Source organism: Ursus maritimus, unplaced genomic scaffold (assembly GCF_017311325.1).
Source record: "Ursus maritimus isolate PB19 unplaced genomic scaffold, ASM1731132v1 scaffold_14, whole genome shotgun sequence".
In the NCBI taxonomy this organism is placed as follows: domain Eukaryota; kingdom Metazoa; phylum Chordata; class Mammalia; order Carnivora; family Ursidae; genus Ursus; species Ursus maritimus.
This window is the reverse complement of record NW_024423786.1, coordinates 51,223,074-51,249,452: the sequence shown is the minus strand read 5'-3', so window position 1 is coordinate 51,249,452 and position 26,379 is coordinate 51,223,074. Positions and strand designations below refer to the sequence as shown.

Below are 26,379 nucleotides of genomic sequence, written 5' to 3'. Positions count from 1 at the left end.
CCCCCGCCCCCCACCCCGAGCCTTTGTATCTACAGCCCTCCTGTGGCTGCAAGTGATGAGTGAGCGTAGCCCCGGCCTGAATGTGGATTGATACTTTGTTTTCGTAAGAGTAAGGTGCAAATGAACTAAGAGGCATAGCTTCATCAACGAAGAAGTGACTTCGCTCAGTCGGGTAGAACTGTGCTGGAGGAACATTTTCTCAAAAAAAATTTATTTTTGCCATTTGCAACATCGTGGCTACAGAGATGACATCCTTTTTTTTTTTTTTTTTTAAGATTTATTTATTTATTTTAGAGAGAGAGAGAGAGCAGGGGGAGGGGCAGAGGAAAAGAGAGAATCCCAAGCAGACTCTGCGCTGAGGGCAGAGCCCCGACGTGGGGCTCGATCCCACGACTCCGAGATCATGACCTGAGCTGAAATCAAGAGTCGGCCGCTTCACTGACTGAGCCACCCAGGCGCCCCGAGATGACACACTTTTAAGTTTAATCTGATTGACATTTTTGTGCCATCCCTTCCTCAAGCCTGGACGGACAACAGAGCAATAGATCAAGTCTTGGTTGGTAGCGTCCTGTTTCTTTCTGTGACGTATATATNNNNTGCTGTGGCCAATTTCAAGCTGCAGACATCCCACTGGTGATAGTAGGAAGCTGTATGCTAGTCAGGCAGTGGTGGGTTCTGTTCTCAATATCATTTCATCTCATCGTAAGCCGGTGTCATTTAATTTTGGACGATGGCTGTATTAACAACCTGCTGTCAGATTTCCTGAAAACTTAGCAGTTGTTTCTCATGAGCTGGGATGAGATCCGCAAAGGGCGAGGGTTTTAGGTGTTAATGGATGAGCATAAATTATAGTTTATGGTCCCACGTTGATGTGCGTAAGTAGTCTGACGGGCTTCTACTCCTGACACCCCAGACTGTGTCGGGGACACAGGGTTGCTGGTGATACGGTTTGCCGTTGGCATCGGGAGCTTGTAGCCCCTCCGCGAGTGACCCGGAGCCCCGTGAGAATATCGAACTGGAATGTCTTCCTCTTTCTCCTCCAGGCAGCCGGATGGGCCACTGGGACCGCTGTATGCTTCTTCAAACCCTGAGTACCTCAGTGCGAGTGATGGTGAGTACCCTCCCCGTCCCCCTGTGTGGCCAGAATCCTGCCCTTTGGGGCTCTTGGCCATCAATGTCAAGTGCAAGTCGGCAGTTGGCACCCGGGGAGGCCGAGATGAGCCCTCTTGTTCACGTGAGCACGCAGACCTGCCCCTTGCTGCAGAGACCGTGTTCCTGGGAGCAGCCAGACACCCGCTGTCTAGCACTATTTGGATGGGCTCATTGAGCTAATCTGGGGCCCGTGAGCTGGGCTGGGAGGCTGAGAGAGAATCCAGGGTCCCAGCTGTTGGGTGGGTGGAACCTGGGACTGTGCCAGAGACCACGCCGAGGGTCAGAGCCAGAGGGCTGCGTACGGACTTGCTATCCAGGCTGGCAGGTGGGGGTCGGACACTGGGGATAAGGGGCGGGGAAGACAAGAGTGAAGGGTAAGATGGGGTACGCAGGAGGCTGTGTGGGCGCCAGGGACTCTATCGGCTGCTGGCGGTGGCTGAACACGAATGGGTCGCTGATGCTGGTGGTGGGAGCGTCGGACTGACACCTGTATCTCCCTTGATTGTACGAAGGGCAGTGAGCAGCCCCTGCAGATAAGACTCTCCTTCCGAGGAGAGAGCATCTGCCACGTTACAAGTTTCTAAAGCACTTCACGCAGCAGCAATCAGAAAGTGACTTGGGAGGAGTGAACGCTGTTGCCTCCGGGGGATACGGGGTGATGTTTTTAAGGACACCCAGGATTTGTTTTCATCAGGTCTGATGAGGGAGTGTGGGAGAAGGTGGACAAGAACCTTTATTGTGGCGTCCTTGGGAGGGCAAGGCGGGGTAAGAGCAAGGACTGGCTGTTTTGATGATTTCAGTGGGTTCTGGGGTGTAGGGCCTGGCCCTGGGGCTGAGTGGGTCCCCTAGAGGTGGGGGTTAGGATTTGGGCTCTGGATTGGTGGGTTTTGCAGATAGAAGGTGCTCTCACAGGCAAGTCATGTGCTGTCTCTAGGAATCGGCCGCCCTTGGGCAGGGCAGCCCCTCCAAGGTCATCGAGGCCCCGGCTGCTAAGGCATCAGAATAGGGAAACTAGGAGAGGTGGTCGTTCCAGGTAGGAGCGTGTGCAGGAGGCAGGAGCAGGAGGGAATGAACACGGACGGAGGGGCCTCCTCTCCCAGTTTGGGGTTGGCATTGTTTCTGCACACTGGAGGTGGGGAAGCTGAACCTCAGGGCTGCCACGGGACCCCGCGATAAGGGGTGAGGCCAGGATGGCTACGCAGGGCTGCCTCTCTACCCTACTGCCCTGCTTCCTTCTGGAAATGCAGGAATGGCCGAGTGCACAAGGGTGCCTGGTGAAAGCTGGAAGTTGGAGCTCAAGGTTCTCTAAGGCTGGAAAGGCCTGGGCCGAGGGGTACACACAGGGAAAGACCCCGGCTCGGAGCCCCGGGGGACAGGGTGCCCCCACTGAGCTTCTGTGCGTGCTCATCTTCTGTAGTGTCCTTGCCCGAGGCCCCGGTGACCGTCGGGGTTTGCCGGGGCTGCCGTAACAAACACCACGGACCGGATGGCTTAGGAAACGGAATTCTGTTTCCTCACGGTTCTGGAAGCTGGGAGTCTGAGATCAAGGTGTCAGCGGGGTTGGTTTCTCCTGAAGCCTCTCTCTGTGGGTTGTGGACAGCTGTCTTCTCCCCGGGTCCTCATGTGGTTGTCCCTGCGTGTATGTCTGTGTCCCAGTGTCCTCTTCTTGTAAGGACACCAGTCATATGGGATGGGAGCCACCCCACTGACTTCATTTGAACTTGATTGCCTCAGGAATGGCCCTGTCTTTAAATATAGTTACATTCTGAGGTACCAGGATTAGGACCTCAACATAAATTCTGGTGGGGGCGGGGGACACGACACAATTTAGTCCCCCTTTGGAGGACAGCAGGAACCATTTTGGCTTTTCTTATGAGGCCTTTGTGCCTTCGTCTGCAAATCATTTTCTGTGTAACAAACCACCCCAAAGTTAGTGGCTTGAAACAACCAGCATTTGTTAGCTCAGGACTCGGTGGGTCCGCCGCCTGGGCTCTGCTGAGCTGGGCAGATCCTTTGACCCCGCCGGGGCTCATTCACACGGCTGCAGCCTGCCTGCCGATCAGCCGGCGCTCGGTGGCCTCGGATGGGCTCACTGGGATGTCCAGCGGTTGCCAGGCCCTTGGCACTTTGCAGAAACAACAGCCTCAGATGGGAAGTAGCATTGTGGGGTGGCGGGGCTGAAATCAGACAGAAAGGACGAGGAGGCAGGCTCAGCTCGGCGCTTACTGGCCAGGACCCTGGACTGGTGGTGTTTCCATCCCAAGCATCTGCTGTCCCCTCCATGAAGGGCAGGGACCCACGGCTGTCCTGTTCTCGGCTCTGTGCCCGGTGCCCAGCACAAGTCCTGGACCACAGGAGTCCCTTAGTGAACCTTTGCCAGGGGGGCCTCTGGTGGGAGATGGCTGGGGGTCCACCGCGGACACGGTGTAGATAAATGAGGAGTAGTGTTTCCATGTTCTGTGTATGTGCCGGACGAGTGGGAGGTCCCCCGGGAGAAGATCACTCTGCTGCGTGAGCTGGGGCAGGGCTCCTTCGGCATGGTGTACGAAGGCAACGCCAGAGACGTCGTCAAGGGCGAGGCGGAGACCCGCGTGGCGGTGAAGACGGTCAATGAGTCGGCCAGTCTGCGGGAGAGGATCGAGTTTCTCAACGAGGCCTCGGTCATGAAGGGCTTCACCTGTCATCACGTGGTGAGTCCTGCATTTGCCCCGAAGCCGACAGAGGCGTCCTTCCGCGCCTGCTTCCCTGTTCCCCTCGTCTGTCCTTCCCCCTCCTCCAGCACAGAGCAGGAGGACTCTAGGTGTGGACCCCCTGCCTGTCCCCCACTCTGCTAAGCACCCTAAAGGTGTGGGGGAGGCTCCCTCCCTTCCCGCTTCTTGAATCCCATCCTCTCCCACCTTGCATGGAGCCAGACTCATTCCCTTGCTTTCCAGAATCTTCTGTCTCTTCCCTCTTCCTGGCCCCTTTGTAACCCTGGAACACATGATGGATGAGCCACGCTGTCCCCGCATCCCTGTCCCCCCACCCCAAGTCGGCACAGACTTCCTGCTCTGCTGCTCCCACGTGGTCCTATAGCTTCTCCTCGAGCCTTGCGTCCTTTCTTCCTTGCCACGTGTGGCTGAGGGGATCTGCTCTGTGCTGAGCCCCAGTCTTGACTCTTCGACGCAGCAGCTTCCTGCCCCTTACGGAGCTTCTAGCACGGCCGTGGAGACAGACCCTAAGCCCAATAAGTTCCTTATGGAGGACGTTAGGAGCCGGAGCCACGGCAGGATGGAACCAGAGAGCAGAGTCAGGGGCTGGGAGTGTGGGTGTGGGGAAGGTGTATTAAGGACGGAGGCACTGAGCCACGGCGACCTGGCAGGGAACAGAGGGGTCAGGCAGAGGGAACAGCAAGTACAAGGCCTGGGAGGTGGGAACGTGCCTTATCTGCTCGGGGCCCCCGAGGAGATCTCCAAGGGTCTGCCTCAGAGTGTTGCTGTGTGTGGACATGTCTCTCTGCTCCCCCCTCCCCCCAGACCATGAGTCCTGAATTCCCCGTCCTCCCCTGACTACCCTGTCCCCACAAGGCATTGACCCTGGCATTTGAGCCAGACAGACCAGGGCTCCCCACACAGGGTGCCGCGCGCATCGCAGACGTCAGATGGGGGGACCTTGGGGGGTGGAAGCCTTCCCCCGGACCCTCCCCCAAGATCGCTCGGTGCTCACTCCACAGGTCCGCCTCCTGGGGGTGGTGTCCAAGGGCCAGCCGACGCTGGTGGTGATGGAGCTGATGGCCCATGGAGACCTGAAGAGCTACCTCCGCTCCCTGCGGCCGGAGGCTGAGGTGAGCTGGCTCCGGGGACCCGGCAAGGCGCCCGCTCCCAGCCGCCGGGCGCCCGGGTCCCTGAACCCGACCCCATGTTTCGACTTCAGAATAACCCCGGCCGCCCTCCCCCTACCCTGCAAGAGATGATTCAGATGGCGGCGGAGATCGCCGACGGGATGGCCTACCTGAACGCCAAGAAGTTCGTGCACCGGGATCTCGCGGCCCGAAACTGCATGGTCGCCCACGACTTCACCGTCAAAATTGGAGGTGCGTCTGGCCCTCTGCTGGGAAATGTGTGGCCCGGGCCCAGTGTGACCGCAGAAGGAGTTGTCTGTCCTGAGCAGTTCAGTCTTCTCCAGTAGTGCAAAGAGGGCCCGGCCCGCAGGCTGCGATCGCACGTGCTCGTGAGCTCGCTCATTTCCTGCTCTGGATCATAACGGAGTTCCCTGGTGGCGGAAGCTGTCGCACTAGGAGCCCGTAGATGTGACCGATGATGGATAAGTCGCCCTGATTTTTCTGCCCGCACGCATCACCCAGCACAGGAGCCACTGGCCGCCTTGGCCATTTACATTCAAGTTAACTTAAATGAACTAGAATTAAAAATGTATTCCTTTGGCTGCGCTGGCCACATTGCAAGTGAGCGTTCGCCACCTTGAGCCTGGTGGCCGCCATATTGGGCAGCGTGAGCGTAGACCGCATTCTTCATCACGGAGGGTTCTACTGGACGGGGGTATTCAAAGATGAACAGTAAAATAGTGCTTGTGTAAACAAGATGAGGAAGACTGGAGATAAGAGGACTGAAGGAAATAAAGAGTTCCATGGTAGAGAGCAGAAGCCTCTCCCTGCACGGAGACAGCCTTTTGGCCCGAATTTGCAGGATGAGTTGACCTGAATGACAGCATCCCAGGGGGCATTCCAGCGTATGCAAAGGCCTGACACCGGAAGGATGGCAGATGTGGTGTGAATAGAAGGAACGTGGAGGGGAGCAGAGCAGCATGAGCTGTGAGGTTAGGGAGAGAGGCAGGAGCCAGACCTGGAAGGGCCTTATTAGTCAGTGAGTCATCTAGCCGTTATCCTAAGGAGCCAGTGGGAAGCTAGAAGTAACGTGATTCTCTTTATGATCCCAAACGACATTATCCGCAAGGGAGGCCGGAAGTGATGTCATCCTGTTTATAATCCCAAAAGACCTTATCCTCCGTTAGCCGTGGGAAGCAAGAAATAACGTGACCCTATTTATGTAGCTTCTCTTGGGCGGTGGGCTGTCAGGGTCAAGACGGAGGGAAGGTCCTGCAGGTGAGAGATGGTGGTGAGCCTGGGTGGGGCTGGAGTGATGGAGAGGGAGAGTTGGATTAGAGTAGGCAGGACTCCCTGATGTCTGAGATGTGGGTATGAGGAAAGGGGCGTGGTCAAAAGGGGACCCGACCCTGGCTTTTGAGCTGGGCAGCTGGGTAGTGGTGGGACCATATTTAGTGGAGAATAGCAGGTTGGCTTCCGAGACCCAACACTTTGGTTCGGAAGTTTGGGATGCCTGCAAGGTCATGGGTGGGAAGGAAGTGTTGCCGAGAATGGGATTCCCAGGCCGTGGGCCGGAATGTCGCTTCTTTCCCACTTCGTGCTTCCTTTTCCTTCCCTGTACGTGGTGGCCCATCCTTTCCCTCCACATCCCCATGAGTACCCTCAGAATCTGTGCTCACGGGATTTGGCCACCACCCAGGTGAGCACACACCTGGGGCAGGTGAGCCCATCCGAGGGCTCTGTAAGGCAATGGGGCAAGATGGAGACAGGGCTGTAGGCTGAATGTTAAGACCATGTGAACCCTTTGTTGTCAGACTTTGGGATGACCAGAGACATCTATGAAACGGATTACTACCGGAAAGGAGGCAAGGGTCTGCTCCCCGTGCGGTGGATGGCCCCGGAATCGCTGAAGGACGGGGTCTTTACCACTTCTTCTGACATGTGGTGAGTGGTGCATGGATCGGCGGACAGAGTGCTGGGCTCGAATCCCAGGTCGTTCTGTTCGTGTGACCGGCAAGAGGGGGCCAGTTAAAACCTGCTTTCCTCACAGCCCCTTGATCAAGAAGGTGAAGGGGAGGTCATGTCGGGGGACCCTTGCACGGCTATTTATGTTCCGATTGAGACTAATCTAGGCATTTCTGAATGCAGCACGAATTGTTTAACTGGCCGACCACGTTCTAGTAAACCAGGGAGGGGTGCGTGCGTGCGTGTGTGTGTGTTTTCATGGCTTCTCCGTTACTACTTTCAACTGTTGTCGGCAGGTCCTTTGGCGTGGTCCTTTGGGAAATCACCAGCTTGGCAGAACAGCCATACCAGGGTCTGTCTAATGAACAGGTGTTGAAATTCGTCATGGATGGAGGGTATCTGGATCAACCCGACAATTGTCCAGAGAGAGTGTAAGTGTGGAAAGAAGACCGGGCGGAGTGTGGGCTCTTCATCAAAAAGGCATTGCCCTTTGGTTTGCGTGTCGTACCTCTATATACGTGCTTATGTTTGCGTGCCGTATCTTTACGCCTGTGCTTTCTTGCATAGCATGCCTGTGGAAGGTTGTAGAGAGACCCCGCATGGGAGAACGAACCTGGGTAGCCGGGGTGGGGTATTTATGTGTAACTGTCGGTCCTTAATATATTTAACATTTTGTCAGGGAATGAATACAATCTGACATGTCTATTATAGCTCAACAGAATTGGGAAAAAAAGAAATCAGAAGCAGAAACATTAAAATTATTTTTTGGTCAAGAATATGTGTTACCTATCTCCCTGCTCCCCTGATTTTTGTTGTAAATTTTGGTCATAGAAAAAATAAATAAATGTTTGTTATAGGACCAAACGGACAACACATACAAGCGGGCCATTGAGCACTTGCAGACTTGTGCAGTCCCACTAATAGTCCGATAAATATAGAGTAAAATGAAGGAAAGTACTATCTTCCTAAATGAGCAAAGAGAGGAAGGAAGAATGGAAGAAAAGAGAGTTTTAATACTCAGTGCTGGAAGTGGATGGCCTAGATAATCATTCTTATCCCCCTGTTGTTAATAGCTGCTCAGAGGATGTTATTTAAAGTTTCAAAAAATGGCAATGATCTAAGTACCCAACAATAGGAGAACTGCCAGTAACTTTATAAATTAATATGACCTAGCAGCTCTGTTGGTGAAGTATCAGCCTTCGGTTCAGGTTATGATTCCAGGGTCCTGGGATCGAGTCCCGCATCGGGCTCCTTGCTCAGTGGGGAGTCCGCTCCCTCTGTCTCTCCACCCTGCTTGTGCCCACACTCCCTCTCTCTCTGTCTCTCACAAATAAATGAGTAAAATCTTAAAAAAAAAAACTATTAATAAAATAAAATAAAATAAAATGATATAGCAATTGAAATTTCAAATGATGCTTATAAAAATATTTTATAACTTGGTGAATAAGCCTATGTTTAAATATTAAGTATAAAAAGTGTGTATATATTACATTTCCAAATGTCTCCAGATAGAAAAGGCAAGAGGTTAGATCTGAAGGAGAGTTGTGTGCCAACTGTATTTCTCTATGTTTGGGATGTTTTCTTTCTGCCATGAGATTGTTCATGTATAAAGTCCTTTATCAGTGTTTCTTAAGAAAAAAGTTTGTGCCCTCCTGAAAAATCCAGGGGGAAAGGCCATTTTGAGGCTTCATCCCTCAAAGAATAAGACTGTTAATTTAGGAAACCCAGGTGGAAGGGACCTCATATGAAAAAGAGTATGAAGCTGAGTTATTTAGAAACTCTGAGCAGAGTATTTCTGAATGTGGCTTCGCGAGAGTCCTTTCCTGGCCAGCTGGAAACTACAGCAGCTGACTGTAGTTCCAGGCCCAGGGAAATTAGGTGGGCCCTAGGGCAGAGGTCCACATTTTCTACAAAGGGCCGCATTGTAAATATTTTCAGCTTTGTGGGCCCTGTAGCTCTCTGTTTCAGCTGCTCCACTCTGTCGTGTAGCCTGAAGGCAGCCATGAACATTGCATAAGTGAAGAGGCGTGGCTGTGTGCCAATAAAACTTTATTTACAGAGACACTTCAGGGGGCCAGATTTGGTAGTTGTAGTGGGGAGAGGAAGAGGTAAACTAGAAACCCCAAGCCCTCAGCACCTGTACTGTGTGCTCTTGGCCGAGGCGGGTGGTAGCCCCCTGCTAGCACCCTGGTGAGCGTGAGCGCTAGGCCTGCAAGATGGCTGCTCAGAGCTGACCCTCTAGGTTCGGTCCACTCAGCTGCCCCATCAAGCCCCAAGCATCTCAACCCTGAAGGATCTTTGACCCTAGAGAGATTGTTCCTTGGCACAGGGAGGTCTTTCAAGCATCCCCAGTAGGAATTAAACTTTATGAAATGCACCAAACGGGAGAAAAAAAAATCAGGACCATATAAAATGATCAACCTTGTCTAACATGTGGGTGCATCAAGAGGGGCCCTTCTTGATCTGGCCTGGGAAGGAGGCAGCCCCTTTGGCTCTCTTTCCAAAACCTTTTTTATTTTTTTTTAAAGTACCGGTAGAAATCCCGTTTTCGTCTTGACCGTTGCCTGCACTGGTGGCCGCCTTCTGACACTGGCACTTGCTCTCGTGGGTGTGGGCCGCAGGCGACAGGGCTGGGGTGGGGACTGCTCGGCCGGATGCCCCCGGACGCATGCCTGACGTGTCCCTCTGTCCTGCAGCACCGACCTGATGCGCATGTGCTGGCAGTTCAATCCCAAGATGCGGCCCACCTTCCTGGAGATCGTCGACCTGCTCAAGGACGACCTGCACCCCAGCTTTCCGGAAGTTTCCTTCTTCCATAGCGAGGAGAACAAGGCGCCTGAGAGCGAGGAGCTGGAGATGGAGTTCGAGGACATGGAGAGTGTCCCCCTGGATCGGGCCTCACACTCTCAGAGGGAGGAGGCCGGGGGCCGGGATGGAGGGTCCTCCCTGGGCCTCAAGCGAAACTACGAGGAGCACATCCCCTACACCCACATGAACGGGGGCAAGAAAAACGGACGGATTCTGACTCTGCCGAGGTCGAATCCTTCCTAACAACGCCTGTTTCGCGGAGGGGTTCCCATCTCCACTTTCCTCTGGTTTGAAGGCCTCCAGAAAACTCAGGATTCTGTGAATCTCCCACAGTGTCAGACAGAGCTCAGAGATCTCTGCTATCCATTGCTGTTCCTCTGCGACTTAAAAACATGTGTTTGATTGCCAATTTGACGAGCTGTCAGAGAATTTAACTGTGACCCTGGAGGAGAAGGGGTTTCCTCGGCTGCTGTCCTCATAGGCAACTGCGGTTTTAAGCCAGGATGTGACTATTTTTTTCTAGTAGATTGAGAGCAAGCACCTATTTTTTACACATCTTTTTTTTTTTTTTTTTCCTCCTGGTGTCTTAGCTACAGTATAAAGCATAAAACTTGTTTGTGGAACAAAAATTTGAAAGAAAGAAAAAAAAGCCAACCCCGTTCCAGTAGAATCCAGGATTTCCGGAGTGGGCTTCAGGAAGGTTTTTCTTCTCATCCAGGCTGAAGGATATATATATATTTTTTCTTCACAAAATCAGTTCCTCAAATTGACCAATAGTTGCTGCTTTTATACTTTTGATAAGGATCTGCAGTCCCCGCGTGTGGCTCACGTGTGTCCGCGTGTGTGTGTGTGCGTGCGCGCTCGTGCCAAGCGTTCGTGCCGAGTTGACGCTTTGGGGGTCCGCTCGTGAAGGTTCTGCTGTTCTCGAGCTCCTGACCTTCCCGTCTCCTTCCTTCTTTCTTACTGGGAGACTGTGCCCTCTGCGGATTCTTCTGCCCCAAGCCTAGTCTCAGGAGTCTTTTCTCCCTTCACTTTGGTAAAAATGTTTTCCAGGAGCCAAGGGAGTAGTTTGGAGTGATAATGGATCTTTTCAAGACCAAACAAAGCTAGGACATAAAAAAGAAAAAAAAGAAAAAGAAAAAAAAAAGAAGAACTGAGATGATTAAGAGTTTTGAGAATATATTTGTAACATATTTAATTTTTTTAAAACTCTCCAACGTCAGCCTCGTAAGTTATTAACCGGTTCCCGGGGTGGGGGGCGGGCTCGGGGGTCGGTCTGCCTGTGTGCAGAGGGGGCGTGAAGCACCAGCGGCCGATAAGTTTGGTCAGAAAGACACCCACCTTTCTGGGAATAAAGCCACATTAGCTGCTGACCCTTTTGGACGTGATGAGGCCACACGGAGGGTGTGGGCGATTGGGGCTGGTGGATGGTTTGGTTTGTGCTTGGGTGAGCCGACAGCCCCCCGGAGCGGAGTCCCGCATTCAGACACCCTTGTGGCCCTTGGATCTGTTGGTTCCTTGTGTGTACCTCGCACGCTTCCTCGACGGGGTGTGCACATACCACAACAAAAGCAAACCCCAAAGTGCGACAGCCCCCGTGGACTTGGAGAACACTAAAGCAATATGAAGCAAGATGCATCTGTCGGTCCCCTCCACCCTCAGGGCATCCAACTGTCCTCAGAGTTGACCTCCCAGAAGCTGCTCCGCGCCCGGCGACCTCAGCTGGGCCAGGTGTGGGGCCTGAGCAGAACTCTCGGGTGCTTACGATGTCGCAGTCCCCAAGCCAGTAGAGTCTGGAGGAGAAACTGCTAAGGACCTTCACGCCGCCAAGAACTTCTGGATGGGCGTGAATCCCGTTTCTTCCCTTTGGGGAAAGAATCACAGCTGCTCAAAGAACATGGTGAACTCATTACTTTGGTTCATCGGAATCATCACCCACGGGTTCTCCCTGAGAGCATTTTCTCATGAGTTTTTGATTGCTTCCTTCTCCGCTTCTCTTAAAAGTTGTGGGCTTAGGAACAGGAGCGAGACAATGGCGACCTCTGACCCTTCTCAATTCTTGATTAAGAACACAGGTAGACACACCTCCCAATTGCCTATCACGATCTTATTTATATGATTTGAGAAATTACAGCATGTGAAATATTTCTGGGGAGCCTCAGTGATTGGGTACAAGGAACAAGAGTACAGAAATTATTTTCGCCAAATTTATTTTGTACATATAAGAGGGTCTGTACGTAAATTAAGAACACATAGGTCTAGGTATTTTGTTCTTTTCATAGTAAATTTGTAGTGGCCGTATACGACACTAGCAACAATTTTCACATTTTTCTAATTCAGAAAGGTTTTCTTATATTAGGGGAAAATTATTTATTTTAATATATAAAAATCACTGTAAAAATCACTTTCGTAAAAAATGGAGTGCATGTAAATTTTTATCAAAGAAAAATAAACCGGTGAATGTGGGGTAATGATTTTTTTTTTTTTTCCAGCACAGTCTACCTCAGTGTATCATTAGGATGTGGTTCAATAATGGACATCATGAGACTTCAGAATTCTGCCTGGATCCAATCTGAATTAGGGAAAATCTGTATCAGCTGATTCCAAATGCCAGGGACCAGTAAGAATTTTGAGGGAGGGAGTTGGGACAAAGTATGGTTTTCGTGGGAGCATAGATCCTTTTTCTGGCTGATAATCTTCTCTGAATGCAGTCCCCCTCCACTATGTTTTGATCCTCCATCCATTGACGTGCTCTCAGACAGGAACTGAATTTCAGGCCATCGTGATGTATCTGATGTGTGGGGTGCCCAGGCCTGAGCAGCCTTCCTTTGGGGAGGAGAAGATACCCCATCTCCTGCTGGGGCAAAGAGGCTTTAGTGCAAAGCCAGCATCCCCACTGTCCCACTGCATCCCCCTGAAGTGAGCACTGAGGTGCCCTGGCTCTCCATGGCTTGTTCCTGCTCCTTTTAAGCCCCGATGCTTTTTGGGAGTGGAACAAATTGCACTTGGGGGCACCTCACATGCAAACACCTGATGTAGCATTTCTGTTCTCTAAGTGGAAAGGGGGAATGTGGAGAAATTCCAGTCCGAAACCCACCAGCATGCTGAGTGCATTTTTTAGCAACAAAACCTTGGACCCTTGTGTTTGGTTGACCTCAGGCTAATACTGTTTGAACTTGTGGGGCTTTGAGAACCCATTTGTAAGTCTGGGAATGGCCAGGGGGCCTGTTGACATACTTGCCAAACCTCACTGCCCCTGTCATACTTTTAGTCACTGCCCCCATGGGCTCACCCTTCTGTGCTTACCCTGGAGAGGCACAGTGGAGTGCTGGGCCCACCTGCACAGATGGGATTTTGTCTATTTCCTTTAGCTGTCTCCGCTACTGCAGTGAGAAGAGCAAGCAGCCATTGGGTCACAAGCCTTTTTCATCACATAATGTTGACTCTAACAACTTTGGGTCCTAGAAAGTCATGGTTGCCCTGGAGAAGGGGTTTATAGTGATGGGCTATACTGGGGGCCTTGTAGTGTTGGGCTATATTGGGGGAGCTTGTAGTGATGGGCTCTACTGGGGGGGGCTTGTAGTGATGGGCTATAAAAAAAAGCAACAAAGCCAGCTTAGGTTGACATTTTTGTTGTTTGCTTTTAAAGATGTCTCATTAAAACCCTTTTCATTAATGTGGCCTAATCCACATAGTAGTTTCTTCTTCCAGGAGGAGAATAGCAAGCACATTACTTTCTCCCAGGACCAGTGATGTCAAACACACTTCTGAAATGTTTGTATTCTGGGAGCTGTCCTTGGTGCTTTCCTGTTATTTCAAGTTAGTAGGAAGAAATGCTGCTGGTTCTCTTGGAGAGATGTTGAGCACAACGGAGAAGGTGTGAGAATTGATGTAAGGGTCTGCGCATACAATCCTGTGACCATTGGAGACTGCTGCCAATTGATGGGCAAATCTTCCACTGTCTCGCGCTAGAGCAGACAATCTGCCATAAGATGTGCTTGTTGGGTTGGAAGGTGTTCATTTGTAGCTGTCAAAACAGTGGTCGGTGGGCAGCATTGCCATCAGAGCATGGCCCATGCTAGCCATCTGGGTAGATGACGAATGTGCTGTAGTCCCAGGGACAATCATTTTTCTACTTAACGGTGGGTGGAAGTTCGGTGTTAAATGTCTTTTGGATACCACTTAGCAAGTGCTTGACATCTCAGGCTCTTCAGAAATTATGGTTTTGTTGGGGGTAGGGAATAGGGAAATGCTGATTGTATATAAATGGTGCACATAGAATGGTATCCCTTCAGAAAACCTTCCAGAATGTTTTTTAGAATATTGATTTACACCGGAGGTGAAGCTGAGATGGAAATAACAAAGGCTAATTTGTTCCTGTGTTTGAAAGAATGGGATGGACTTTCAGGGGCTACAGCTGAAGGTGAATGGTTCCTTTGGGGTCCCCCAGAAGCAGTGGGAAACACTGACTTTTTGAGCTCACAGTCACCTCATACCAGTCAGGGTCCAGAAACAACCTCCAGCCAAATTCTTATTTGGATGTGGGCCCTAAAAGTCCTTGTTAAAAACCAGATCGTGAATCTGAGGCTCTTGGTCCCCTTTCGAAGGAAGGAACAACTTCCAAGACAAGTGTGTGTCTATGCACACATTCAGGAATGGCTTGCGTAGTCTTTCTCCTTTGTGTGCCTGGGGACGGTGTCGGCCCTGATGTCAGCAGCAGACACTTCCCTTCTGCTGTCAGCTGCACAGGATCAAGTGTGCCTTGGTTTATGTGGAAAACAACTCGGAAACACAAAGCCCACCAAAAGCTCAATTATTTTTTCAATGTTTTCCTACAAGAGCCAAGTAGCACCATGTACAGAATATGCCTTTTTTTTTTGAATATTGAAATTGCTCTGCATGTAAAATATGGGATAATTACCTGTTTATATGAAAATTCTGAATAAATTATCTGAGAATAGTCTTGTTTTTGTGTGGTGTTCGAGCAAGGACCCATGACCTGTGTGGGATTGTGGCTATGGGGTGGGCTGTGTTAAGGGAAATCTGGAAGTTGTGGGGATTTGTTTTAAGAAGGAACAAACCTATGGGTTCTTCAGAACAATGGAGCGGGACGTTAAATATTGTTATAATCAGGGCTGGTGATCCGCTAGTACTTACCTGTACGGTTGAACTGGTGGTTTAAATATTGAACTATTTCCATACCAGTTGGTAAGTAACTGCTACCCCAAAGACCCCCAGACCTTCCCATGATGCAAGCACTAAGGGGTTCACTCCAGGAATACGAGGGAATCTCCAGGATCTTTCTCCATTCCACCTGCTGAAGACTTACATATTGGATACTTTTAATGTCATCTTGGCAGCATGGACCTAACCCCAGGGTGGGTGGTCAGTAGGGGACCACAGATTGAAAGAGGATTTTAAGCAGCCTTGCACAAGCTATACACAGAGTGTAGTGGGTAAGGAGATGGACTCCCTGCCTTCAGCTCCCTGTGTGACTTGGAATGAGTCACATGACTTCACATGTTAGTTATTGCTGTGTAACAAACATCCTCAAAACTTTGTGGCTTAGAATAGCAAACATTTATTTCTCACAGTTCTGTGTGTTGACTGGGTGGGTCTTCTGGTCACAGTCTCACTCCATCCATCCATCCATCTATCCATCTGTCCACTCATCCACCCATTTACCCAACCATTCACCCATTCATCTGTCCATTTGTCGTTCAGTCTGCCCATGTTTGCCCATCCATCCATCTAGCCATCCTTCTGCCTCTCCTTCCTCCCTCCCTCCTTCTTTTCCTTCCTTCCTTCCTTCCTTCCTTCCTTCCTTCCTTCCTTCCTTCCTTCCCTCTTTCCATCCATCCATTTGTTCAATCATCCATATGTTTGTATACCCATCTGCCTATCCATCCATTTATCCACCCACCTGTTTGCCCATTCAGCCACCTGTCTGTCTATCTGTTCACCCATCTATCCATCCATCCAAGACTCCCGAACTTCAGTGAGAACCCGGCAAGGCTGAGGAAGCATGGTCTTTGGCTGGGCTTTATAAGCAACAGTCTTGCAACCAGAGGACGAGCTCTGTCTGGGCTCTGGGTTGGAATGGGGATGTGAGTAATTGAATGGCTCAGGGTTGGGAGCCAGGAAGGACAAGCTCTGGCCATGACTCTGCCCCAAGTGTGTGCTGCATGACCACAGATGAGACAGTTATCACCAGCATACTGCACAAGTGAGAGGAAGCCCATGAAAGCTTTGGTAGCTCCAAAGTGCTCCACAGAAGAGGGCAGCGATACTCTTAACAGGGCTGACGTGGTGGTTAGCAGGTGGTCTAGACTATGTGTGATGAGGGTCACGTTTTCTAGCTCTTGGTCTCTAATCTCCTTGGGTGCTGCTGACCCATCTCCTGGGGCATGGTTTCAACCCCATGAAGCTGACTGTGCTGCCTGAGATTGTGCCCTCAAAGCGACTCACCTGGAGTCTTACACCTCCAGCACCTCTAGAAGGTTCCCTTGTTGTACTCAGAGCCACAGGTGGGCACTGCAGTAGATGCTGTAGTACATCTAGTGGGTAGGTAGTGGACTTTTGTGGTAGGTGGTAGACGTAGCGGGTGCTGTGGGAAATACCCCGCCGTGCTTGCTGGAGTTGACGTTGTAGTGCACCATCCAGAACACCTCTTCAGAACCCAGATACTCACCCTTCCAGCTGTCGGGCTGTCGTCGGCTGGGGGCTCACAACTGAGTCCCTCTGCCAGCATTCTCCTAGGCTTAAGGGAGCTGCTTTGCCCACACTTACGGTCCCTCTGTTAGGGCAGCCACATCTAATGACCGGTTTATGTGGGGTACGAAGATCTGGCCCCTGTGCCTGTTATGGATTTGATTGTGTCCCCCCCAACCCTCCAAAACAGGTATGTTCAAATCCTAACCTCCAGAATGTGACTTTCCTTGGCAATAGGGTCACTGGAGATGCAATTAGTTAAGGTGAAGTCATACTGGAGTAGGGTGGGCCCCTGATCTGATATGACTGGGATCCTTATAAAAGGGAAAGTTGGACACAGACACACAGGGAGAACGGCATGTGAAGACAAAGGCAGAAACTGGGACAATACGCCTGCAAGCCAAGGAACACCAAAGATTTCCAGGGAAGCATCAGAGCCTAGAAGAGAAGCAAGGGACAGATTCTCCCTCACAACCTCAGAAGGAGCCAACCCTGCTGACACCTTGATCTTGGACTGCCAGCCCCCAGAACTGTGGGAGAACACATCTCTGTTGTTTGAGCCCCCCAGTCTGTGGTCCTTCGGTACAGCAGCCCCAGTAAACAGTGCAGTGTGGACAGCTCTGAAGGACCACCACAGCCAGAGTGCTCCCTGTGGGACCAGGTAAGGTTTTGGTTGCAGATGCCCTGCAGTGTGATGTTTTTCCTCTGCCCAGACGCGCTTCCCTCCCTTACAGATGCTGATCCCAGGTTACCCCCTGATAAAACTCCCCCATGTCAATAAACTAACCCCTTCTCTCTATTTGTTGCTGTTAACAAACACTCCAATACTTAGTGGCTTAAAACAACAAACAGCTGTTATTTCTCACCATTCCATAAGCCAGGCCAGCACTTATTTAAATCCAGGCTTCTGTGTCTAACCTCTTGGGCCAGCCAGTGGTTTGGCTGGACTGAATGATTCAGGATGGTTTCACTCACTTGTCTGATGATGGCAGGCTGAAAGATCGCAGAGTTTTTTTCCTTGGGGAACCCAATCTACCACACCAGAGATGGTAGGACCTCAGGGAGGCTCTCACTGTCCGCTTTAGAAAATGAATCAGAGAGCACAGCAAGTTGCTTCATTCCACTGTGCTCTGATTGATGGACCTACGGGTACATCTGGCATTCCAGCATTAAGCAGAAACAAGGAACTGAGGTTTGTTTTCTTTTTTAAAAAGATTTTATTTATTTGGGCAGGGAGAGAGAGAGAGGAGAGAGAGTGGGAGGAAGAGGGAGAGAGGACCTGAAGCAGACTCCATGCTGAGTGCACAGCTGGACGTGGGGCTTGATCTCAAGACGTGAGACCATGACCTAAGCTGAAACCAAGAGTCGGACGCTCAACCAACTGAGCCACCCAGGCGCCCCCCTTGTGAGGTTTCTGAGCACAGTCCCTCCATGGCTGCCCTGAGAAATACAGAATGCTGAGCAGTAGAGGAAGGAAGAAGGCAGAGCTCCCGTGGTTAAGGGTATTCCGGAGGTTCCAGCTAGTTCACAACAAGACTTCAAAGTCAGAGATTTGTGAATTGGCTGGTTGTTCACCAGGCAGTCTGAGACGACCCATTAAACCTCCCTAAGCCTCGGTTTCCTCAATTTTAGAAAAAGATAATCACAGAACCTCTATTGCAGGGTCATTCTGAGATTAAATTGGGTAAGACTGGAAAGGCATTAAGCACTGAGCCCGACACGTGGTATAAGCTCAATACAGGTAAGTAGCTTTATTAGTATTTTTATTATTATAAATACACATTCTCAAGCTTCAGGGAATGAGTCCCACGGTGCATGGGGTCCTTTCATGAAGCTCACATGGCGGAATGCTCAGGACGACCCTGTGTTTCACAGGTGTGGTACCCGGGCTTCAGGGGGTTGAAGGAACATCACTGATCTTCCTTTCTGTCCTGTCATGTTGGGGAAAATAGCTGTGGTGGGTACACTTTAGGATGACCCCTCCCCCCATCAATAACTCCTACTTCCTGGTGTCTACCATTTTGTATGATCCCCTCTCCCTGACTATGGGCAGGTATGTGACTTGTTTCTTTCTTTTCTTTTCTCTTCTCTTCTTTTTTTTCTTTTCTTCTTTTTCTTTCTTCTTTCTTTCTTTCTTTCTTTCTTTCTTTCTTTCTTTCTTTTAAAGATTTTATTTATTTATTTGTCAGGGAGAGAGAGAGAGGGCACAAGCAGGGGGAGAAGCAGGCAGAGGGAGAAGCAGGCTCCCCGCTGAGCAAGGAGCCCGATGCGGGGCTTGATCCCAGGACCCTGAGATCATGACCTGAGCTGAAGGCAGACGCTTCACTGACAGCCACCCAGGCATCCCTATGACATGTTTCTAACTCATCGAAAATGGAGAAGATGATGGAATGTCACTCCCATGATTATGGAATACTATACAAGAGTTCATGTTAGCAGGTTGGAGAAAGATTTTACCAGTGGTGTCGAAGAGCAAACAATCCTATTGTGAACTGCCTAAGAAAGGGGTCACATGAAGGGAAATGTGGCTGCCCCTAGGATCTGAGGGTGGCTTCCAGCCATCAGCCAGTATAAAGCTGGTGTCATGAGTCCTATAACCACAAGGAAATTAACTTTGCCAACAACATGAATGAGCATGGAAGCCTATTCTTCTCCAGTTGAGCCTCCACAAGAGAATGTGGACTGGCAGACACCTTGATTGCATCTTGAGAGACCCTAAGACCCAGCTAAATGATGTCCAGACTCCTGGCCCACAGAGATGGTGAGAAAATGAATGAATGTGTGGTTTTAAGTTGTTAAATTTGTTACACAGCAAGAGAAAACTAATAAAATAGCATAGTGACCTGATTTCCGGTATTGTGCAGATGAAGAGTCATTTCATGTGTGGCACATAGAGTGTCTTTGCCAAGTATTAGATAGTATGAATCCCTGGTATTGACATCATCATGATTCTCCTGGTAGGCATCCTCCTGTGCCAGTCTTTTTTTTTTTTTAATACAGATCCCAGTTTTTCTTTTCTTTTAAAAATTGAGATATTCTTGACATGTAACATTATATTAGTTTCAGGTGTACAATATAATGATTTGATATTTGAAAATATTGCAAAATCATCACCACAAGGAGTGTAATTAACACCCATCACTATACAGAGTTACGTTTTTTTGTCATGAGAATTTTAAAAATTTACTTTCTTAGCAACTTGCAAATACACAACACAGTATTACTAACTATAGTCACCATGCTGTACATGACATCCCCCAGTACTTATTTATTTATAACTGGAAAGTAGTACCTTTTGACCCCCTTCATCTCTTGCCTCTGACAACCGTCAGTGTGTTCTCTGTATCCATGAACTGAGTTTTGTTTTTGTTTTTAGATTCCACATATCAGTGAAATCCTATGGTATTTGTCTTTTTCTGTCTGACGTTCTTCACTTAGCATAATGCCTTCAAGGTCCATCTATATTGCTGCAAATGGAAAGATTTCACTCTTTTTTATGGCAGAATAATATTCTGCTTAGATCTGCTTATACAAAATCATATTTTCATTATCCATTTACCCATCAATGGGCATGGGTCGTTTCGTTATCTTGGCTATTGTGAATAATGTTGCAGTGAACACAGGGGTGCATGTGCTAGTCTTGTTCCTTCCATTTCCCCTCACCCCTCAGAGAGTGACCCACAGGTGCAGGATGCTACATGCACAGGCCCCAGATGCCCTTGCCTTGGGCTGTCCCAGCATGTATCCCTTAAAGATTCAGAAACAAAGCCCTGGAAAAACTTGGAAGACTCCAACATTCCAGTGCCACCCTGTGAATCTAGTCGCATTTGGCAAGTTATATTTTTCTAGACACTTGTCATAGAGGTCATTTGCTGAAGTTTTCCTGGTCTCTGATGTTGGGGTAAGGGGGGGGGGTCATGTTCCAGCAGTAAGTGCCTTTCATTTATCTTCTGCTTGATTTTTATGCTGGAGGGGGCCTCAGGGGTCTGTGGATGGATGGACCAAGGCTCTCGACATCACCTGTCCTGTCCTTCCCCCTGCACCCCCATGTCCCAGAGTGTCCATAATTAATTTCATCTCTCCTGCTGACTCTGTTGTTTCCTTCAAAGGAAGGAAGAGAGTTTTCCAGGCAGATTGTAGTTCTAAATATGAAAAGGAAATTTTATTTTATTTTATTTTATTTTAGAGATTTTATTTATTTATTTGACAGAGAGAGACAGCCAGAGAGAGAGGGAACACAGCAGGGGAGTGGGAGAGGAAGAAGCAGGCTCCCAGCGGAGGAGCCTGATGTGGGGCTCGATCCCAGAACACCGGGATCACGCCCTGAGCCAAAGGCAGACGCTTAACGACTGCGCCACCCAGGCGCCCCATGAAAAGAAAATTTTAAAGGAACACATAGAAGAAGGAATGATGCCTCATGCAGAAGGAAAAAAACATGCATTAGTACCTGCAGGAGTGAGCGGGCAGAAACAGTCTGAGAATTGCATGAGGATTTGGGAATCTTAAAAATTAGAGCAGAGCTAGTAGGGGTAGACAAGGCCAAGTTTTTATAGCATCCTTTTTTTTTAATAATAATTTTTTATTATCTTATGTTAGTCACCGTACAGTACATCCTTAGTTTTTTATGTAGTGTTGCATGATTCATTATTTGCATATAACACCCAGTGCTCCGTGCAATACGTGCCCTCCTTAATACCCATCACCGGCCTATCCCAGTCCCCAACCCTCCTCCTCTCTGAAGCCCTGTTTGTTTCCCAGAGTCCATAGTCTCTCATGCTTCATTCTCCCTTCTGTTTACCGCCCCCTTCATCCCTCCCTTCCTTCTCCTACCGATCTTCCTGCTATTTCTTATGTTCCATAAATGAGTGAAACCATATGATCATTGTCTTTCTCTGCTTGACTTATTTCACTTAGCATAATCTCCTCCAGTCCCGTCCATGTTGCTGCAAATGTTGGGTATATATGTAGCATCCTTTTGGTCTTTCTAAGAGTTAGTGGGATTTTTTTAGTGTAGGATAAACATGAGCACATTTACATAGGGAAATGTCACTAGTGATGCCGGGCTGGGCAGGGAGCCAGAGCAGAGAGTTACTTTGATGACATAGGAGAGAAGTGACTAGAATCTTAACAGAGGTAGTGGGAGTGAAGTCAAGATGGAATGTATTGGAGGTCATTTTAGATGGCAGAGAGAGTCATTTTGAAGCTCCCTAGGAGTGAGGTCTCTTGACTTGGTCATCTCTGTTTCCCTGGAACATAGCAAGTTATCTAGCTTATGGTGGTTTCCCAAAGAGTTCTTGCTCATTGAGTGAATAACTCAAACCACAGTGGATAGAGATATAACAGCGAGACCGGGAGGGATTTCAGCTTTCTTGTGAGAAAAAAACAATGCCCCCGTGAATATGCAAGACAGATACTGAGAAGAATAATAGTTTTGTTTACTGAACCCTAAAGATGTAGGCAACATTAAGTGGGAATCGTCCCACGCCAAGCATTCTTTTTTGTGGTGTCTGGAGCAACGAAGGAGGACGTTTGGCTAACCTTGTACAGTGTGCTTCGCTGGGGCCCGTGAGTAAGAGATTACTGAGCCTGGGCTGAACACACTTGGCACTTCCTCCCAGATGTGGATCAGCATGGAAGGTGTCCAGATCATCAGTCCACCAACAGAGAGGGAGATCACTGCCTCCAAAAAGCGGTGACCTTTCTGGTTTAGAAGGACCCCTTGGGGATGGATCTGTGCTTCTCTGTCCTCATGGCTGTGGTCCTGGGGGTCTTTGTGAAGCACTGAGACACTCCCATAGTCAAGGTGAGTAACAGGGCTCTCAGCTACGGCCTGCTCACTTCCCTTGTCTTGGACTTCTTCCGCTCCTTACTCTTCATCTGCTGCCCCAACACAGCCACCTGCATCCTCCAACAAATCACATTTGGAGTTGTTTTCCCTGTGGCTGTTTCCACTGTCCTGGCCAAAGCCATTACTGTGGTTGTGGCTTTCAAGTTCACCACACAAGGAAAAAGAACGAGGCAGTGGTTGGTGTCATCATTCCTATCTACTCCGTTATCCAAGTCATCATCTGTGGACTCTGCCTGGGAACCTCTCCTCCCTTCATTGACACAGATCGCACTCTGAACACAACCACACCATTACCATGTGCAACAAGGGCACGGTCGCTGCCTTCTGTCCCAGGATCCCTGAGCTCTTCAGCCCTGGACAGCTTCGCAGTGGCCTTCCTGGCCCAGAACCTGCCCGACACCCTCAGTGAAGCCACATTCCTGCCATCCAGCATGCTGGTGTTCTGCAGGGTCTGGGTCACCCCCTTCCCCATCTACCAGCAAGGGGCAAGGTCATGGTGGCCATGGAGATCTTCTCCCTCTCGGCCTCAGGTGTAGGGCTATCAGGTGCTACATTATTTTGTTAAGGTCCAATAGGAACAGTCTGCATGGGTTAAGAAATAAAACACATTCTGGGAGCAGTAAGCCTTCTTAAGTTTAACTCATGTGATTCCTAAAATAAACAGAAGGTTGAAGGACAAAGCTACACCATTCTTGCATCAGATGTTAGGCCGTTAGTGGGATTTACTTTCTTCAGTGGACACGTGGCTTTCATTTATTTCTCTAATAATGTCAGGAGCAGCGCTACTGTCAATCAGCCAACTTTTCAACTTTGGATTTCACTCTGGATTCCTCACATTAAATGTACGAATTAATCCTGCTGTTGTGGCTTAAATTGTGTATGTAGTAACTGTTCTTATGTTTCTCACTTGGCTTCTTCCACTTATTTTTTTCTAATTCAACTGGCAGACATCATAGAGTTTCCTTCCCTTCCATCTACCTGTGGTCATCCAGTGATCCAAGAGAATTCATGGAATATTCCTTCCTTTCCCCAACATTTGCAATGTCATTTTTATGTTTATATTTTTTCCAAAATATGTTTATTTTTAAAGTGCTGTACCAGTATAATCTTGGCATTTTTATTTACTCATTTAATTATTAGAAATTTTCCCCCAGGGGCGCCTGGGTGGCATAGCGGCTGAGCGTCTGCCTTCGGCTCAGGGCGTGATCCTGGCGTTATGGGATCAAGCTCCACATCAGGCTCCTCCGCTATGAGCCTGCTTCTTCCTCTCCCACTCCCCCTGCTTGTGTTCCCTCTCTCGCTGGCTGTCTCTATCTCTGTCAAATAAATAAATAAAAAGTCCTTAAAAAAAAAAGAAATTTTCCCCCAGCTTTATTGAGATATGACTCACTATATATGACCCCCAGCTTTATTGAGATATGACTATCTTCTTTGTCAATTCGTTCATTGACATTAAGTTGTTTTTGTGTCTCGGCTATTGTGAATAATGCCGAAATGAATATGGGCGTGCAGATATCTCATCCAGCTTCAGTTTCATTGCCTTTGTACCCAGAGGTAGTATTGCCAGGTCATGTAGTAGTTCTATTTTTAATTTTTTGAGGACCTTCCAAACAGATTTCTATAGTGACTGCACCAATTTACAATCCCACTAACAGTGCACAAGGGTTCTCTTTTCTCCACATTCTCTTGTTACTTCTTGTCTTTTGGATGAGAGCCACTCCGGCAGGTGTGAGGCGATACGTTACGTGGCTTTGATCTGCTTTTCCCTGATGACTGGTGATGCTGAGCATCTTTTCATATCCCTGTTGGCCGTTTGTATTTCTTTTCTGGAAAAAAACCTATTCACTCCTCTGCTGATATTTAATTGGGTTTTTGTGAGTTATATGAGTTTTTATGTATTTTGGATATTAACCCCTTATCAGATATATGATTTGCAAATATTTCTCCTCCAATCCATAGATAGTCTTCTCATTTGATTACTTCTGCTATGCAGAAGCTTTTAGTTTGATGCGGTCCCACTTATTACTTTGCTTTTGTTGCTTGTGCTTTTGGTGTCATATCCAAAAATGTATTGCCATGACCAATATGAATGAGTGTTTTCTCTGTTTTCTTCTAGAAGTTTTACAGTTTTTGAGGAGTAACTAGAATCTTAACACATCACTATATCACATTATTAGAGTATCCTGAACTTCACTATATAGTTACTTTTATCAGTATGCTTTTCGTTTTCATATTATGAATTAGCATTCTTTCATTTCATCTTGAAGAGTTCCTTTCAGCATTTTTTTTAAGGCAGGCCTAGAGGTGATGTCTACTCTCAGCTTTTATTTGTCTGGGTAAGTCTTTCTCGCTCCTACTTCCTGAAGAGTAACTTTGCTGGATGGCGTATACTTGGTTAGTGATTTTTTTCTTTCAGCTCTATGAGTATGTCATTCCACTCTGCCCTGGCCTTAAGGTTTCTGCTGAGAAATCCACTGAGAGCTTTATGGGATTTCCCTTGTAACTTATAAGCTGCTTTTCTCTTGCTGCTTTTAAGATTCTCTCTTTGTGATTTTTGACAGTTTTGTTATAATATGTCTTGGAGAGAATCTCTTTAGGTTGAGTTTGTTTGATGACCTGTGAGCTTCATGGACTCAGATATCCCAATCTTTCCCCAGATTTGAGAAATTCTCAGCCATTACTTCTTTGAATAAGATTTCAGCCCCCTCGGAAGATTTCTTTTCCTTCTGCAACTCTAATTCCAGATTCACAGATTGGCTCTTTTGATGGTATGCTACAGACCACTTCATCTCCTCTCACTCTCTTTAATCCTTTTTCCTTTGTTCTCTTCTGACTGGGTAGTTTCAAAATTCCTGTTTTCTGCCTCACAGATTCTTTCTTCTGCTTGATCCATTTTGCTGTGGGTATTTTCTATTGCATTTTTAATTTCATTCACTGTATTCTTCAGTACCGGAAGTTTTATTTGGTTCTTTTTAATGATTTCTATCTTTTCGTTAAACTTCCCGTTTCATTTTTTATGTTGCTTTCCTGATTTCATTTTTTTTTCTGTGTTACCTTCTGTGTCACTGAGTTTCATGAAAACAGCTATTTCAAATTCTCTCTCTGGCGAATCTCACGTCTCCATGTATCTGGGATCAGTTACTAGAAGATTATTGTAATCCTTCACCGGTGTCAAGTTTCCTTGGCTTTTCATGTTCCTTAAAGTTCAGCACTGCTGTCTTTGTATTGCAGTAGCAGTCACGTCCTCCCATCTTCACTAACTAATTTCAGGAGAGAAATTCCGTCCACAGCCCTGCTAGGAATTCTTGGGCCCACTATACACCTTGGTGCTCATCGTTCTCTTACACGGCAGAATTTTTCAGCTTGTATGTGTTCTCTTGGTCCAGCGATACATCAAACCAGGTGCTGACAGCCTCCCTTTTGTTTTTCCAAAAGTGACGTGAAAGCTCAAGTTTGTGGTCTCTCCCTGGCCTGCAGATTTGGGCCAGCTTTCTGCACATGCTCACTGGCTGCCTGCCAAAGCTCACCTTTACCTCCACCCTTGGGGTCACACAGAGAGCAAGTGGTTAGAGGCGCTGTGTTTGGGTGAGGCACACAGAGCAGTTGCGGTGTCCCCAGGTGAGGCATTTTCAGCAACACATGGGTGGGCTTCTGGAGGGAGTCACAGTGCAGCTAGTAGGACCTGAGTTTCTCTAAAGCCTTCCAGGAGTGAATCTGCCAGTGCATCCAAACCCTTCACCACACGTGCAAACTCAAACACACACACACACACACGCGCGCACGCACACACGCACACACACATGCGCGCGCACACACACACACGCACACACACACACGCTTTAATGGTGTGCTGAAACTTCTCCTCTGGAAACATGGACTTTCACAGAGGGTCTCTTAACCATGTGTCACGGTCCAAGACAGTATTTTCCAGGGGCTCCTACACAGTGGCCAAGACGGGCTGGAACCAGTTCACAGGCCACTGCCGTGTCCACACCTGGGACCAAGTTCTGTCTGCCAGTTACCAGACGCACAGGTAGGAGAGACTGCTCCCGGGTCCCGTGGTGTATAGTTCTGA

General features: G+C 48.6%; 1 protein-coding gene across 1 annotated transcript in view; it reads left to right on the top strand.

Annotated features, from left to right (window-relative positions):
• The window catches only part of INSR (insulin receptor), a 108,138-nt gene extending 93,433 nt beyond the window's left edge, over window positions 1-14,705 (top strand). The window contains exons 15-21 of the mRNA XM_040629381.1: window positions 1,044-1,111; window positions 3,598-3,842; window positions 4,865-4,975; window positions 5,065-5,224; window positions 6,787-6,916; window positions 7,234-7,368; window positions 9,634-14,705. Coding sequence (XP_040485315.1) covers window positions 1,044-1,111; window positions 3,598-3,842; window positions 4,865-4,975; window positions 5,065-5,224; window positions 6,787-6,916; window positions 7,234-7,368; window positions 9,634-9,988 — 1,204 coding nt within the window. The 3' untranslated portion in view covers window positions 9,989-14,705. The remainder of the gene's footprint in view (window positions 1-1,043; window positions 1,112-3,597; window positions 3,843-4,864; window positions 4,976-5,064; window positions 5,225-6,786; window positions 6,917-7,233; window positions 7,369-9,633) is intronic.
• The last annotated feature ends 11,674 nt before the right edge of the window (window positions 14,706-26,379 follow it).